The sequence below is a fragment of the Melanerpes formicivorus genome, unplaced genomic scaffold (assembly GCF_026170545.1).
Source record: "Melanerpes formicivorus ecotype bairdi unplaced genomic scaffold, bMelFor1.0.p_v2 SCAF_19, whole genome shotgun sequence".
Lineage (NCBI taxonomy): Eukaryota > Metazoa > Chordata > Aves > Piciformes > Picidae > Melanerpes > Melanerpes formicivorus.
In genome coordinates, this window is record NW_027142371.1 from 16,129,295 (window position 1) to 16,145,771 (window position 16,477).

General features: G+C 48.7%; 1 protein-coding gene across 1 annotated transcript in view; it reads right to left on the reverse strand.

Moving 5' to 3' along the window:
- Nucleotides 1–16,477, reverse strand: part of COL20A1 (collagen type XX alpha 1 chain) — a 50,911-nt gene that overhangs the window by 33,321 nt on the left and 1,113 nt on the right. Inside the window, exons 2-13 of the mRNA XM_068150370.1 lie at nt 13,943–14,027; nt 11,515–11,625; nt 9,344–9,487; nt 8,965–9,123; nt 7,750–7,950; nt 6,021–6,176; nt 5,208–5,327; nt 4,883–5,047; nt 3,161–3,325; nt 1,706–1,878; nt 1,345–1,474; nt 701–846 (exon numbers count right to left, since the gene is read on the reverse strand). Of these exons, the coding sequence (XP_068006471.1) occupies nt 701–846; nt 1,345–1,474; nt 1,706–1,878; nt 3,161–3,325; nt 4,883–5,047; nt 5,208–5,327; nt 6,021–6,176; nt 7,750–7,950; nt 8,965–9,123; nt 9,344–9,487; nt 11,515–11,625; nt 13,943–14,027 (1,755 nt within the window). The remainder of the gene's footprint in view (nt 1–700; nt 847–1,344; nt 1,475–1,705; nt 1,879–3,160; nt 3,326–4,882; nt 5,048–5,207; nt 5,328–6,020; nt 6,177–7,749; nt 7,951–8,964; nt 9,124–9,343; nt 9,488–11,514; nt 11,626–13,942; nt 14,028–16,477) is intronic.

The window sequence follows — 16,477 nt, forward strand, 5'->3', positions numbered from 1 at the left end:
CTAGGAGCCTGCACACAACTCAGCCCAGCTTTATAAAAGGCTGGAGACATTTTAATGCTGGTTTTGCAGCCATCCTATAGTCTTTGGGCATTGAACCCTTACAGTGAGTAGGTCAACTATCTGCTGTTCTAAGATGATAAAATGCAACTTTGAATGTTGGCCTCTGTTGGAGTGTTGTGAATCGTAACAAAAATCCACAGTTCTGCACTGCAGAGGATATGAAAACCTGGAATTGTTCCTACTGCTATGCACTCATGGGGACAATCTGAGTCAGGGGCCATACCTGCTCCCCCTGCCCTTTTTGCTTTTAATTCATAGAATCATAGAATGGTTTGAGTTGGAGGGGCCCTTAAAGATCTAGTTCCAACCTGCCATTAGCCCAGCCTGCTCAAAGCCTCATCCGGCCTGGTCTTAAAAACTTTCAGGGATGAGGTGTCTGCAACTTCTCTGGGCAGCCTGTTCCAGTGCCTCACCACCCTCATAGCAAAGAACTTCTTCCCAATGTCCAATCTAAATCTATTCTGCTCTAGTTTCAAACCATTGCCCTTTGTCCTTAAAACCATTAACCTTGTTCTGTCACCACAGACCGTTACAAAAAGTCCCTCTCCAGCTCTCCTGCAGGCCCCCCTTCAGGCATTGGAAAGTCACTATAAGGACTCCTTGGTGCCTTTCCTTCAGAAGAAGTTCTCATGAACTCTACCTCCATCGTGTAGTCCTCTGCTCCATCAGGAGCTGCAGAGCAGAGCACCAGGTACTGTGTGGCTCCCTGGGCAGCCCTCCAGCTCAACCTGATGCTGTTGTGGCTCAGCTCAGAGACTCGCAGGGAGCGAGGAGAAGACAAAGGCACTGAAGGGGGAAAAAAAGGCAGAAAGATATCTTCAGTGCATGAGGTCTGTGAAAGGTTGAACCCTAGAAGAGATCTGGTTTTGCAACAACTGCTGCAAGCTGGTGCATGTCTACCACACATCTACCACAGTGGGACAACCACTTATGCAAAGAGGATGTTTAATTCCCTTGGAGCCCAAGGATAATGAAGTGGCAAGAGGTGGGAAGATATTTCTAGCATGGTGTGTTGGTGCCATGTCAGTGGTCTCCTTTGCAGAATAAGAGCTGAAAAGGGGTCTCTGAAGGTCTCTGGTCCAATGTACTGCTCAAAGAGCAGGTTCCTCAGGAACTTGTCTGGTCAAGTTCTGAGCATCTCCATGCATGGAGACGGCTGTAGACAGACTGAACTTGAGGGAGGGGGAAAAACCCGATGTCAAGCTCCAGTTTGAGCTGGTGACAATGAAAGAGCTTGGTTCACAGGCATGTTCACAGGCATAAATCTCTCTACTCACGACCTACATGTGGAGGTGACACCTCTCAGTCCATCCCCAACAGCTGTGTCATAAACAGGAAACACTGACACCAGATACTCCGTGTGTGAGGTCAGATTAGAAAGCTGCAAAGAGGACACTGCTCCATCCAAAACCACCTGGAAGCACAAAGGAGGGCTGTCAAGATGGGGAGCTGCCAGCTGCTCTTTAGCAAAGGGATGGTTGAAGTGGCATCTCCTGGCGAGCACAGCTTCCTTGTGCAGATCTGTAGATGTCCCACAAGAACCACATCTCTACCCTCTTCTCTTTATCTACTCAAGTCTACTAAAATTCCCAGCCATCACCTGGAAGACACTGCAGTCTCAGGTGACTGGAGAAAGGTCTCTCACCTCTTTGGGGACTCCACCCTTAGATGGGTAATACACAATCTGATATTTCTTTGGTGGTCTCAGAGGAGGACTCCAGGTCAAGTGCATGCTCTTGGAGGTCACAGCTGATATTTTCAGGTCAGTTGGACTCAGCTGGGTACCAGTGTTCACAGGGATATCTTTCACAGTGCTGCCTAGGAGTGCAAAACACAGCTATTCACTTGATTTCAGACTTCCTGTGCCAAGGCTGTTTTCCAGCTCGTAAATGTGAGTGAAATTTCTCCAATCAAATTACAATTTCCTTCCCTATAGAGTACAGAAACTGTTCTGAACTGCTCTGAAATAAATACTTTTAAATCCAAGCATACAGAGAACATAAACACTCCATGGAGAACAAGCTCTGCATCATGCCAGGTGCTGGGAATTGTTTTTCTTCAACCCAAATCTGCATTTTCTCCTGTACCCAAAAGAGAATTTCTCAAACTGAACAAGCAGAAGTTAGTTTGGTTTCTTCTTTGAGCAGCCTGATCTGCACCTTTGAACAATGTCTAACTGTATCAAACAAGTACAAATTAATACGGAGGAATCAACTGATTTCTATGCACCTCCTGAGCACTGAAATAAAAATGTGCTTCAAAGTTAGACTTTCTCATTCTCCTTAGGCAATCTTAGAGCAGAGAGAGACAGAAATATGTGCACATTATTCCTCCTGAGGATCTAAGCCAATACCTGGAGTGGCTCTTCATTATCTTGTTCATCATACAAGCTGCAGGCTAGCAAAGGAAAGAAAGAGGCTATTTGGTTTTCACTGGAAAATGTCCCAGAGCTCCATCATATAAGTGAAGCATGGAGAAAAAGAATGTTGAGATGTCCTCTTCCTACCTCCATATTTCCTCCGTATATTCCCCCTTAATATATTCTCTAATTAGCTCTTCTGCTTTCTGTGCCTCCCCTTGGAAGAGCCTCAGAAAGAGAGATGGTCACAACACATTTTTTCACACCCTATGATAATGGAAAAGGTGTCCCCTCATCCCTACAGTGGTAGCTATTGTCATTAGGTGATTATATCCATCAAGAGTTATCCAAACTCCTGGTAGCAATGGCTGTTGTCTGTATTGGCTGCAAGCCAAAGGCAGATGGCTAAACCAAGAGCATCAGAATGGAAACATCTACAAGTCAGGTCCTTCTGTCACTTGTTAGAGACAGCAGGGTGGCTGCAGTGGAAGAGCTGCACTCAGAGGGCATTGCAGAAGACAATGATCACAGGAGAAACTGGCCAAGACTTTGATGTGGCAAGGACCATTGTCAGGAAGCCAGAGAACTGAGCAAGATCAGCAGAGGAGGAGAGTTAGGTGGTGCTGACAGAGTGGTGGAGCTCACGGAGGAAAAACATGAGAAGGGGTCAACCCTAGAGGCAAGGAAGGTGAGTGGTGAGCAGAAGGAAGCTCAGCCTGCACTAAGGGGGTAACGCCTCACCTGCAGCTTCCTTGTTGCTCTTCTCTTTGATTCTGGCACACAGGACCCGGGTGAGCTTGCCAACCAGAGAGCTCAGCAGAGGGAAATCCAGCACGTTGTACACGGTGAGCTCCAGTGGCTCCGAGGCCACCTGCTTCAGCTCTGCTTCATCTGCATTCTTCACCCCTGCAACCAGAGCAGAAAATGAGACTCAGAAAACTTTCCCAGAGGAGCAGCTTCTGCCTCCTGCTTCTGCCTTTTTTCAGGGGCAGGGTGTGTCCACCATCACCCTGCTTTCCAGGCAGAGCCCCATAGTCGTTCCACTGAGGTGGTGGCATCTGAGAATGGCCTTGGGCTTTCCTGACTGGGCAACAGCCTCAGTCCAACCTGGAACAGACTTTCAACTCTGTGGGCTCAGAAGGTCTTTTGTGGCCTGGAGACAGGCTAATGAATCCTCCTTGCATTTTCCTGCCTCTTCATCACTTGCAGCCTTTACTACCAGGCAGGCAGTTATTTTTTCACCCTAAGAAGCAGTGGCATAAAGAAGGGAAATGAATGAATGAATGAATAAACAGCAATTTTATATTTATGACGAGCCAGCACTCCCCACAGAGCCTGTTGCTCATCAGAACACCACATTGCCTTTCAGGAGTGTCAAGGATGAGCAAAGAGCAGATAATTTATTTAGCAGAACTTTACCATCACAGCATTCTTCATCCCTACCCTTTTGCTCTGCACCCTCATTAACCCCCTGCAGCCCAAGCCCCACAGTATACAACTGATTTTGCTTCCCAGTGATAGGTTCAAGGTTCCCCTACATTGCCCAAGTGGTTCCATCCCCAGGCAGGCATCCCACCTGGTTTCTCAAGTCCAGGACCACTACTTTATCAGCTCTGCTAGCTTCCTTCCCCCTTGCTCTAGCAGTGAGAACCAAGGAGCTTTTAAGATTAATACTCAGATCCTGATGTCTAAGGACCAAACCACATATCTTCCTCTAACTGGGGAGGAAAGACAAAGACCCCATGCAGGAGCCAATCTCCAAGTGGTGTCAGATGCTCAGATGTTAGTCTGTGGTGTTGCACAATGTTCAGCTGAAGTTCAGCAGCTCCATGGAGTCCATGGAAGAAGAAACAGCATCAACCACTTAGCTATAACCCCTAAGCAATAAACCTTTGCTGGTGCCTTCATGACATCAGTTAGCACTTCAAGGTTTGGAAACTGCATTTTTATGTGAGTTTTCTATGTAACTTTATTGTCCGTTCATTAGTCCCTAGCAAACTTGTTTAGTCATCAAGGCCAGAGCTGCTCAAGGCCATTTTGTGTCTCATTATTGCTGTTGGATAGCAAAGAGCAGATAATGTTATTATCCAGAGAAATGGAAAGCTGCAAGAGGCAGTAATTACAGAGGAGGGCTCCTGCCCTCCCCAAGACAATTTTCTCCTGCCTAATTCCACAGCTGAGAATGTTGTTCTTCTGGCACAGGTCTCTTAGGCTCACAAAGGTCTTTATGAGGTGTGAGATGGGAGGTGTGAAGGATCTCCAGTGAAGGAGAGCTTTTTCTAAACAAAATTCCCTTTGAGGAGACATTGTTGAATAAATTAGTTCATTTTCATCTCAGCCACAATATAATGAGGTCTTACCCACCACCCAAACATGCCAGGATGCTTCTGTCAAAGCTGAGGGAACATAAGCTTTCATTTGGAGATCCAGAATAGGTTGGCTTATCAATAGCTGTGATCTTACCAACAGCAAATATCTCTATGCCCAGGTTTTTCAAGGTCTGAGCAGCCGGGTTTGCATCATCCTGGGATTTACCATCAGTCAAGAGGATTACCAACTTCTTAGCCTCCAGCCGGGCACCTGCATCTGGTTTCAGGTTCTGCTCCAGGACGTGGGTCAGTGCCAGACCTGGGGAGGAGCAGAGATGCATGGAGAGCTACAGCCTCATGGGCAACCTTTACTCTTCTCTCTGCCCCCAGTGGCCTTGGTCTCCATGGAGGTGATCCCATGGGCACAGTTTCTTGCCCTGCAGCCACACAGATGAGGCAGGCTTGTGGGATGGAGTTACCTGTGAAGGTGTTGCCACCCTTGTACCGCAGGTTCCTCATGGCCTCCAGCACTTGGTTCCTCGTTGAGTAAGTGCTCAGATCCCACTCCGTGTGGGGATCGCTGCTGTACTGGGACAGCCCTGGGGAGGGAAGAGCTACCAGCATCATGCAAACCAAGGTAAGCTGCAAGTGGAGACCTGCTTTGGAGTGGTGCTGTCAGGTTTGCCATGGGAAGGTGACAAAAAATGATGAGAGAGAGTGGGGGTGAGCAGACCTGGTTTCTGGCTCCACTTCTCTGCATAGTCATTCTGACTCAGTTCCCACTGGGTACAGTGATACCTCCCCATGTGGTGATGCTCTGAAGTATTTGGTAAGCCTCAGTGTTAACTGCGGTCAAACTGGTTGGCTGCAAGGAGCAGGAAGGATTCACACTGTCTTACTTCATCTAGGGCCTGGACATCACTTGGAACTGGAAGCAGCCCCATACTTAGCTGAGCTCAGAGGAGCTCCAGAGATGATGTGCCACCACATCTGTCTATGCCGTGTTGTGGAGGCTGAGCACTTCCTCAAGATAGGCAGCAAATCCTAGATGTATCTCAGCACCAATACTCGACTTAGTACTGCCCAGAAGTCATCACTTCTGCTCACTGTGCAGCTGTTGGCACAGCCACCAGAGGCCAGAGCTTGCTGCCATATTGGGAAAGATGAAAAAAGAGCAAGAAGGACCCCACCCTAAAGGAATAAACACTCCTCAGAGGAGAACATAAGCACAGGAACAGAGACCAAAGCTTCTTTAAGCATGGACTTCCCAAGGTGAGGATACAGTGTCCTACCTACTCTTATCTTGTCTTGGCCAATACTGAATGGGGAAATCAAATTGCTCAGAAACTCCTTAATGAGCTTGAAATTGTTGCGTCCAATGCTCCAGGATCCATCCACAAGCAGGACAACATCAGTCATTGCAGATGTGTCACACTGGAACTGGGAACCTGCAGGGTATAAGGTTTGAGGTTGAGAGAAGAAATTGTAAGGAGGAAAAACTGCTTCAATTTTAAGGCAACATTGCAGTCTGCAGTGCAAGGCCTTGCCCAGGTGGTGCACTGAACCATCTGACAGCCTGATGCATTGCAGCATCCCGTCATGTTCTGCCGCCTAGGAGACCAACTGGCTGCATCAAAAGCAGTGTGGACAGCAGGATGAGGGATAAAGCCTCTCTACTTTGCTCTGGTGAGACCTCACCTGGGAGTCCTGCATCCAGTTCTGTTGCCCCCAGTACAAGAGGAGCTGCTGCAGTGAGTCCAGAACAGGGTCACTAAGATGATCAGAGAGGTGGAGAACCTCTCTATGGGGACAGGCTGGGAGAGTTGGGGCTGTTCAGTCTGGAGAAGAGAAGGCTCTGGGGAGACCCTAGAGCAGCCTTCCAGTGCTTGTAGAGGCTACAAGAAAGGTGGGGAGGGACTTTTTCAAGGGGTTATAGCGATAGGACGAGAGGGAATGGATTGAAGCCAGAAGAGGGCAGATTTAACTGGATATGAGGAAAAAATTCTTTCCAGTGAGGGTGGTGAGACACTGGAACAGGTTGCTCAGGGAGGTTGTGGCTGCCCTCTCCCTGGAGATGTTCAGCGCCAGGTGGAATGAGACAGTGAGACTTTTAGCAGCCTGGTCTAGTGGGAGGTGTCCCTGCCCATGGCAGGGGGATTTGAACTGAGTGATCTTGAAAGTCCCTTCCAACCCAAACCATTCTATGAATCTTTGAAGACCACATGGCTTAGGGTAACCCATCTCAGTACCACAAAATTGGGTGGTGTACAGATGCTTTTCTTCCAAGAAGGGGTTAAAGCTGTCAGGAAGCATGTGTCTAACCCAAGCACTGCTCTCTGCAAGCTGTCAGCTCCACTACATCTCAGCCCCAGCCCAGTGCTTCCCTTCTGCTGAGACCAAGTCTCCAAGAATTGCAGCTGATTGCTCCATTCCATTCCATCAGGAGATCCCCTGGGGGCTATAATTATTTTGTGGCTCTATATTAAATCCAATCTTGCTGTAAAAAAACTGCTGGCACCACAGATCCTCAAGCCCTGCCTTTCTCCTCAGCCCAGGCTCGCAGAGGATAAGACAGGACATGTTGCTCATCCAACACATTTGTTATCTGTGAAACAGAAACAAGTCCAAGGAGATCAAACAGGAACATCACTGATGTGCTCTTCTGCAGGCCTGGGAAGGTCCGTGGCTGGGGACTCTGTTGAAGAACTCAAATTCTTACATGGATCCATCAGAAGCAGGGGGAATTGGCCGACATGAAGTGAGAGAACAGTGGCAAATCAATAAATTAAACCTTCTGGAAGGAATTTATGGCCTAGCTCGAATTTTCCTTAAAATCTGCAATGTTCTGCAGAATTCCAAACTCCTGTGATTCCTGACAGTTGCCCCAAGCATGGCCTAGCAATGAAATGGCCCAGCAGCATTTGTACTCTTGGCAGCCTTGGTGACAAAGAGTGGGTGGAAGGCTTGTATTCATTGAGCTGTAGGGAAGGAGGACCAAGGCATGTTTGAACCCCCTCTCACCTTGCCTCAATGAATCCCTTGTAGGCTTTTCCTTCCCAGGAGCCTCTTGCTCTGTGTTTGCAGGAGAGCGCTGGGATTGTCTCGTGGGTGTCGGTGCTGCTCCTGCCATGCTGGCCTCTGCACTGGGCTGGTTCCTCGTGGCTTCTCCTGAGCCCTTTGTCTGAGCCCCCTTCTGTCTCCTCTTTTCAGTTCTGTCTTTCACTGTGCTCCAAAGAGAAAACAAACCCCATTGTCCTTAGCTGTGCTACCCTCGTGGAACCTGCTGTGGCCATCAGCTCACTTCAGCCACATTTGACAGAGGATAAATTCCTACAACCTTTTGCAAATAGGTAGCTGGATGGAGGAGGCCACCTTTGTTCATGCCTGAGAGGGCTGCAAGAGGGCTCACAAGTTAATAACAATGGATCACATCAAAAGTTCATCCTGCCCATTATCCTTGGTGGCAAAAAAACCCCAATCATAGAATTGTTTGGGCTGGAAGGAACCTCCTAAGCTCATCCAGTCCAATCCCTCTGCAGTCAGTAGGGACATCCTTCAGTACATCAGGTTGCCCAGAGCCCTGTCATGCCTGACCTTGAATATCTCCAAGGATGTGGCCCCAACTTCCACCCTGGGCAACCTGTTCCAGTGGTCTACTACCCTCATGGTAAAGAACTTCCTCCTAACATCCAACCTAAATCTCCTATTCTAAAATGAATGTTTATAAAACAGTACCATGGCACCTGATAACTCAGTAGACTCTCCAGACCTCAGCAATCTGAGACTCAAAACACCCTCTTTTGGTGTCAGTCTCTTTGTCTAAGGGCCTTGATGGATCTTTCATCCATCTACACATAGAAATGCTTCTCTGAACCTTGTTTTAAGTGCACAAGAATCTATGCAGTTGGTTGTCTGCAGTCCTCAGTCACAGGGGGATATCACAACTTCTTGTGACCATCAGCATGCCCAGAACTCAGCATCATTAGCTCTCATGCTTTGGGAGCAGCTTGCTCTCAAAGGATCTGCTCTTGGTTGAAGGATTTGAGTGTATCTGCTTAGCTAGAATAGGTGCCAGCCCCAGGAACACTCAGATGTGCTTTGTCAGGCTGGACAGTTTGCCTGGCATGAGGGGCAAATATTTTTAGGTGGCTTCCTATGTTCAGAAGTGCACAGATGAGAGGAAACTGGCGTAGCATGTCCCACCAAATGCATGTCTCTGATGATCTATGCACTCACCTGGCTGGGTCAAGATGGTGTTCAAGGGCGGTGGGGTGGCCTCTGCCACCACACTGTGCTCAGCTGCTGAGCTCCCTGCAGAGGTGAGATTCTTTCCCAATGCAGCTCCTGAGTTTCTTCGGTTATTTCTAGTCTGGGATGCATTTTTTAGTTCCTCTACTGTAGAAAGACCAAAAACAGGGAGAGAGTGTCCATCTGGACAGGTCTGTGAGTCACAGTCTGTCCTTCATCTCCTGAGCCTTCACTAACCTTCCAACCAAACCAGTGACAGGCTCTGTCATTGCAGCATGGTCTGCACTGGAGGATGAGCTCTTAGGAGCCACATTTCCAATGGCCTCAGGAGCTCTCTGGATGGCAAAATGCAGCCCGCACTACTTACTGACAAATTTCCTCTTGGCAAACAGGGCTTCCTGGGAGCCATTGAGCACGTAGACCTGCAGTGTGTATTCCTTGGTAGGGCTCAGCCCCCCCACTGTGGCTTTGGGAGTCTTGGTTTTCAGCATGACTTCTTGCTCTGAATCCCCTGAGGTGGGATGAAACCACAGTTCAGAGACTGTTAGAGCTTAAATTTAAGCTGACAGTAGCAAAAGCACTGCTGAAACACAGGGAATATCTGCCTAGGAAGCTCAGCCCACTCCTGTTTCTCTTTTAATTTTGTTGACCTCTGATTTTTACTCTTTTTTCTCAATCCAGAGTTGAGAACATTTGGGTCGGGATTTTTTTATATCCTTGATACGTGCCCAAAATGGAAAACCACTTCCCATCCAGGCTTACTGGAGCCCTCACCAGCTTCTCAAGGAGGTCTTCAGAGATTGGGCAGTTACTAGTAAGTGCTGCTTATGAAAGTATCTAATCAAATTGCTGTGCTTGAGGGCATAGAAGACAAGGTAAGGAAGTGGTTTGGTGGTTTTGGAGGTCACCACTGGCACTTAGGACTGCTCTTCCTTATCCCAGCTGCTCTCCCTGATCCCAGCTGCTCTCCCTGAGCTGTCTCTGACAAGCCTCATCTCTCCCCAGGGCAGCTGCTCATTTCTGGGGTCAGTACTGCCTCCAGATCCCTCCAGCCATGTCCTGAGGTTGTGGAACATGTCCTGAGGCTGTGCTGCCTTGATGAGCCAGGAACTAGGGCATTTATGCATGGCATGGCACTGAGCACATGGAGCACCACCATCAGTGTGCTACACAAAACAAAGGGAGAGAGGCAAACCAGCTTCCCAAAATCCTCTGATTAAGAAAGGTCTTCAAGCTTTTAATGGTGGAGAAGGACGAGTTTCTGATCCAGCCATCCCTGTGCTCATGCTGATGGAGCTCCCCAGCCTCAGGGCATGTGCTGGGGATTCCCTGCATTCCCGGGATGCTCATCGATCTCTACAGAGCTGAGGCCCAGAGAAGAGCAGGGCAGGGCAGGAATGAGAAACCTCCTGCTGCAGCCTGGGAAACAGGTGGGGGCTGAGCTAAAAGTGGGGAGATGATCACAAGAGCTCTGCTGCTCACACTCCTGCCTGGCAGCTCCCTTCTCTGGCTTGCTGGGTGAGCAACAGTGACTGACAACAAAATGCCAGCCAAGATTAAGGTTGTCTGCAACCACTGCTCCCTGCCAAGGAATGTTGCATCCTTCCAATATCACCAGACTCAGTGTCTGAAGTCAGGGAGAGCTGGAGCTTGGCTGGGGCAGAGAATCATGGAGCTCAGCCCCACAGGAACGTGGGATCAGGGACTTTCCATCCTGTATCATAGAATCATACAATTGTTTTGCTTGGAAAAGACCTTTAGGGTCATAGAGTCCAATCATCAACCCACACCACCATGGCCACTAAACCATATCCCAAAGTGCTATGTCCACAGTTTCCTGAACACCTCTAGGGATGCTGATTCCACCACCTCCCCAGGCAGCCTGTTCCAGAGCTTTCAGAGAAGAAATTTTTCCTAATCTCCAACCTAACCCTCTCCTGGCACAATTTCAGGCCATTTCTTCTTGTTCTATCACCTGGTACTAGGGAGAAGAGACCAACCCCCACTTCACTCCAGACTTTTTTCAGGGATCTGTAGAGAGCAATGAGTCTTTTCCAGACTAAAGAATCCCATTTCCCTCAACCCCTCCTCACAAATCTTGTTCTCTACACCCTTGCCCTGTCTCTGCAGGTACAGGATGAGCTGGGAGCTCCCACAGAAGAACTGACAATGAACCCTTCCTCATCATTTTCCTCACATAGTCTCAAAAAGCAACGTTTTCTGGCTAAGGTTTTCCCCTAGGATGAAGAGGGATGAATTCTGTCTCCTTCTCATGAATCAGTGATGCAGGGACCATGACTGCACTATGATCGTCAGAAAGGCTTCTTGTCCATACTGCATGTACACACCAGGGGAAAGTTTTGATCTGGGTGATCAACACTTGAAAACAGAACAACCAACCAGTGGCCAATTCCCACTGCCTCATCTCTAATAGTGCATTTGCTGAAGTCCTGTTGTCCATCAGTCAAAGGTGGAGCTCAGACCTTCACTCATACACAGATTCCTGCTGGGTCTGATGCCCAGCATATTAGCACATACCTGCCATGGGCTTTACCCGAACCTTGTAGCCATTGATGCTCCCCTCAGACTCTTTCCATTTCATCTGGAGCCTGTCTTCTGAGAGGACAGTGAGCTTCAGCCGGCCTGACCCTGGGCAGAGGAGACAAGTCCATCCTGTTATGGATGGGATTCTTCCCTTTGCATATGCACCCACAAAACACCACATCTCATCTCCTTTAGGGATACAGGAACACCTCCACTGCAGAGGAGGCCTTCACCATCCCATGGAAGTCCTCAGCATCCCTTGAACCTGCACAGCAGCTCCTGCAGCCTCCCTGCACCTCTGCCAGGAAACCTACCATGGGTCACTGCAGATCTGCAGTCTCTACCCTAAGCAAAGAGAAGTTTCTCAACATCTACTGCAGCAAACAGGGAAAACAGCCACAGACATGAGGATTTTGTCTGAATCCCTCATAACTTGCAGGACTATCCCAGGAGCTTTCACGCAGATGGTTTTGATTCAGCAAAGTGTGTTTAGTGCAAACGTGAAATGGGAGGGCAGGAAATAGATGAAAGATCTCAGGGTGTTCTCCAGCAGGCTTGGGCCAGGTGAGGATCCCATACTTCTGCTGAAAGATCAGTTCAGAGGCAGCTCTAAGAACCAGATGGGTTTAGAACAAGGGATTAGGGGGAAAAAAACCCCAATAACAGTTCCTGGCAGGCCCATAACTCATGGGCACCAGCTCATGTCAGCTTGCTGCAGGGAGGATCAAACTAAATGACAATCTTGAAGAAGAAAAAATATTTAGTATCAGACAAGGAGGTAAAAAGAAGCAAGAGCACAGTGCCTTGTCATCTCCAGATTTCACAGATAGCTTTTAAACCCCAGCTAGATGTCAAAACTCGTGTGTCACTCCTGGAGCCCATGGCTGTTTGGGAAATCACATGCTGGTATACAAATGTCACCAGATGAAAGTTTTGCACTTGACAGGATACAGGATGGCAACTCAGCAGATTGATCTCCGCTCCTTCCTGACACCACTGCACCTCCAGCTGCCTTTCCAGCTGGCTACACTGATTTGCAATGAGTGAGCACTTCTTCTGCCTGCACTGTCTGCACTCAGATGCTTCCCTCCTTTCCACTCTTACCAGACTCTTTACCATTACTCATTCAAAAACCAAAGGGTGACCTGGAGTGTCCAGCTCAGTGCTGGTAAACTGTGTTGCACAGGACTCCCCAGTTCAAGACACAGGGAACTACTGGGCAGAGTCCAGCAGAGGCAACAGAGATGCTGAGGGGCCTGGAGCATCTCTGTGAAGAGCAAAGGCTGAAAGCCCTGGGGCTGAGAGCCTGGAGAAGAGCAGCCCCAGAGGGGATCTGAGCAATGCTCAGCAAGACCTGAAGGAGCTGTGGGGGGCAAGAGGCAGGGGTCAGGAGCTTGTCAGTGGTGCCCAGGGACAGGACAAGAGGCAATGGGCAAAAACTGGAACTCAGGAAGTTCCATCTGAACAGGAGGAGAAACTTTTTTTCTGTGAGGGTGCTGGAACTCTGGAGCAGGCTGCCCAGAGATGTTGTGGAGTCTCCCTCTCCGGAGAGATTCAAACCCATCTGGACACAATCCTGGGCAAGCTGCTGTGGGAGCCCTGCTTGAGCAGGGGTTTGGACTAGATGACCTCCAGAGCTTCCTTCCAACACCCACCATGCTAGGATTCTGTGGCCCCCTCAAGTCTTTAATCTGGGCTGACATGATGTCTATCTATCTCCTAACATCTCTGCCATGAAGTCAGAGCCCAGGAAAGCAACCAGAGCTGGCAGTGAGGACTTGCTTGTCTCAGCCCAACATCTGTGCCTTAACCTTTCTCTGTAGAGACTTCCTGCAGGCTGCCCAACAAGCAGATAACTATTCTGGGGAAACAAAGCTGAGATTCACATCTCACCCCAGGCAAATCTGAAGAAGAAGAAAGAAAACATGGGGAAGAGGGGTGAGGGGCAAAATCAAATCCCAGAATCATGCCTAAGATAAATGGTAAGAGATCATGGAACAATGAGGGGAATTCATAGTAGGATTATACATGAAGCTGTCTTCTTTTGGCCGAGTGTGGTCCAACTCCTCAGCCATCACTCAATGAGTCCAGAAGCTAAAAAGAAAAGAATGTCCTCAGACAAATCAGAAAGGACAGCATCCTCTAAAGCACCATTATGTGCTGGATGCAAATGAACCCTGGTGCCATGAAAGCTGCACTGTTCCCCTGCACTCATGCTGGATGTGAGCTGTTTGATGCTGTAACCTTGCTCTCCAGTTGATGGGCAGTTAAGCTCAGACTTAACTGCAGAGCATGGAGACCCCTGAAATCCTGCATGATGGTGGGAATGTCCCTCATGTGCAGTGCCAGCACCAATGGAAATAGCTCAGGCAAGGGCTGGGTTAACCCAGGTGACAGCTAGACCCCTGGGAATTGTCCTTACCTTGACCCACTCTTCCCCAGACATGGCTTGCCACAGGCAGGCAGGCAAAAAAGAAACAAGTGTGAATCAGCATGGTGAGCAGGACCTGCAAGGGGACAAACATAGGAAGAAGTTACACTGCACCACATTGAGCCCCATCACTTTGCAGTCCTCAGCTAAGGGACCACAAGCTGAGATCTGCAGCTCTGTGTAGCACTGAAAGGGTGGATGGAGAAGCACAGATGAATTCAGCTACAGTTCCTACATGTTATTTTAGATTCCTGGCCTCTCCTGCTCAGTGCCTTGGACCAGCACTAAGTAGTGTTTACACACCTGCTGGGGAGCAGGCTCAGAGCTAGCACTGCTCACAGCCTGCTCACCTGAAGAGACTGCAGACAGATGCAGTTACAGACTCAATCGTAGCAGAGGACCAGTTTGACTTGCAAGTAACCAACCCCTGCAGACTTCAGACCACAGACCTCCAGTACCTTCAGTTACCTTTGCTGGTCTAGATTTCAGTTTATTCATAGAATCACAGAATGGGTTGGGTTGGGAAGGGACCTTTGAAGGTCATCTAAGTCCAACTCCCCTGCAGTTAGAAGAGACATCCTCAGCTAGAGCAGGTGTCTCAGAGCCCCACACAGCTTCACTTGCAACAGATCCAGAGATGGAACATCTCCCACCTCTATGGGCAGCCAGGGTCAGTGTCTCACCACCATCAGCATAATAAATATCTTTCTTCTTTCTAGCCTGAATCTTCCTCTTTTCATTTAAACCCAACCCCCCTTGTCTTGTCACAACAGGCCCTGCTATAAACTTTGTCCCCAGCTTTTTTCTCAACCCCTTTAAGTACTGAAAAACCACAATAAGGTCTCCCTGGAGCCTTCTTTTCTCCAGGAGAAAATTCTTCTCAGTTTGGGTCAGAAATGCTAGGTGGACATAAACCTACCCTGATAGGAAACTGTGCCTCCCTCCCCCCCATCTCAGCCTCAACAGAGCAGGTTTCAAGCACAGGCTGTTGGCCTTTTGCAACACATCTTTGGCATCTGTCATTTTTCTGCTCCACATTTCAGCCTTATTGCTTTTGGCAGAACCAGACCAAGCACAAGCTTCCTCCTCTGCCTTCTGCAGCAACATTTCATTTCTATTCCTTTTGATGGACAGGTATTTCGAGGCTCCTGGCAAATGCCTACTTTCCTTCACATACATCAGGGTTTTTTAGAGATTTCAAGGAAAAGTAAATATCCACATGAGTAACCCAGCCATGGCTCCTGAGGTTTCAAGCAGCTCTCAGTTGCTGCAAGAGTGAATGGAAAAATGTGCAAGTTCTAACAGGGAGATGTGAACCACCCTGCTCAGTCTGGGATGTTTCTTGCTTTGATTGAAGATCAGGTTATACAGAACAACTGCAGTGTAACTGAAGCCCTTAGCCGTGGCCAACACTCGGGGCTTTATCCAGCTCATAAAATGAAGTCATTGCTTATTACAAACCAAACATTTCACAAGTGGGGCTCAGGAATTTGACTGTCTTCTCCAGCAAAGCAAAGCCTGTCCTGCTTGCAGAGGTACAGGAGCCAAACCACAGCAAGAATAATAGAATCACAGACTGGTTTGGAGTGGGAAGTGACCTTTAAAGGCCCTCCAAGCCCCCTGCAGTCAGCAGGGACATTCCCCACTGGAGTGGGTTGCTCAGAGCCACAACCAACTTGACTTGGAATAGTTTCAGGGATGGAGCAGCTCCCACCTCTCTGGGCAGCCTGGGCCAGGCTCTCACCACCCTCAGTGTAACTTTCTTCCTTCTCTCCACTTGGAATCTCCCTCTTTTTAGTTATAACCTGTCACAACAGGCCCTGCTAAAAAGCCTGTCCACAGCTTTCTGAGCAGCCCTTCTAAGCGCTGAAGTCTACCTTGTTGATAAATCCCCTGAAGCTCAAGTTAATTTGGGCCATTTTGCAATGCCACCCAACTGCTCTTGATTTCATTCCACTTTCCTGTGGCTCTGCTGATGAACAGGATGCCAAACTGGCAAAAGCACAGGACTCTGTGTGACCTTTTCATGTTACCCAGGGTCATGCAGGACCTGAAGTCCAGACAAATGAAGACACCAGCTGCTCCACTCTGCACTGCACCAGGTTCGCCGCAGTTTTGCTTCAACTGTGTTCGATGTTAAGCCAGGTTGTGGATCTATACTGCAACTAAAGCAAGAGGCAGGGACTTATCTCTTCTTCCTAGCTCAGGCAAACTCATCATTATTGTGCCTCTTCTACAACGGTCCTTTTCCTACCCATAAAGCAGGAGTAACAAATGCACCTGTCTGAAGTGGTGGAGGAGCTATCTCCACCCCACCCTGCAGAGCTCCCTCTCCCCAGGTTACCTTCTAGACCCCAATCACCACTCTGGGTCTGCCCTCCCTGGTATCACCATCCAGACAGGCTGAGATACAGACCTCAGGATGGAGGGACCCACAGTGACAGCAGCATGCTGGCAGTCAGGGAGCCTCTGGCATATTGATGTCTTGCTCCCATTAGTCACTCAGGGAAGGAAATTGGAGATAGC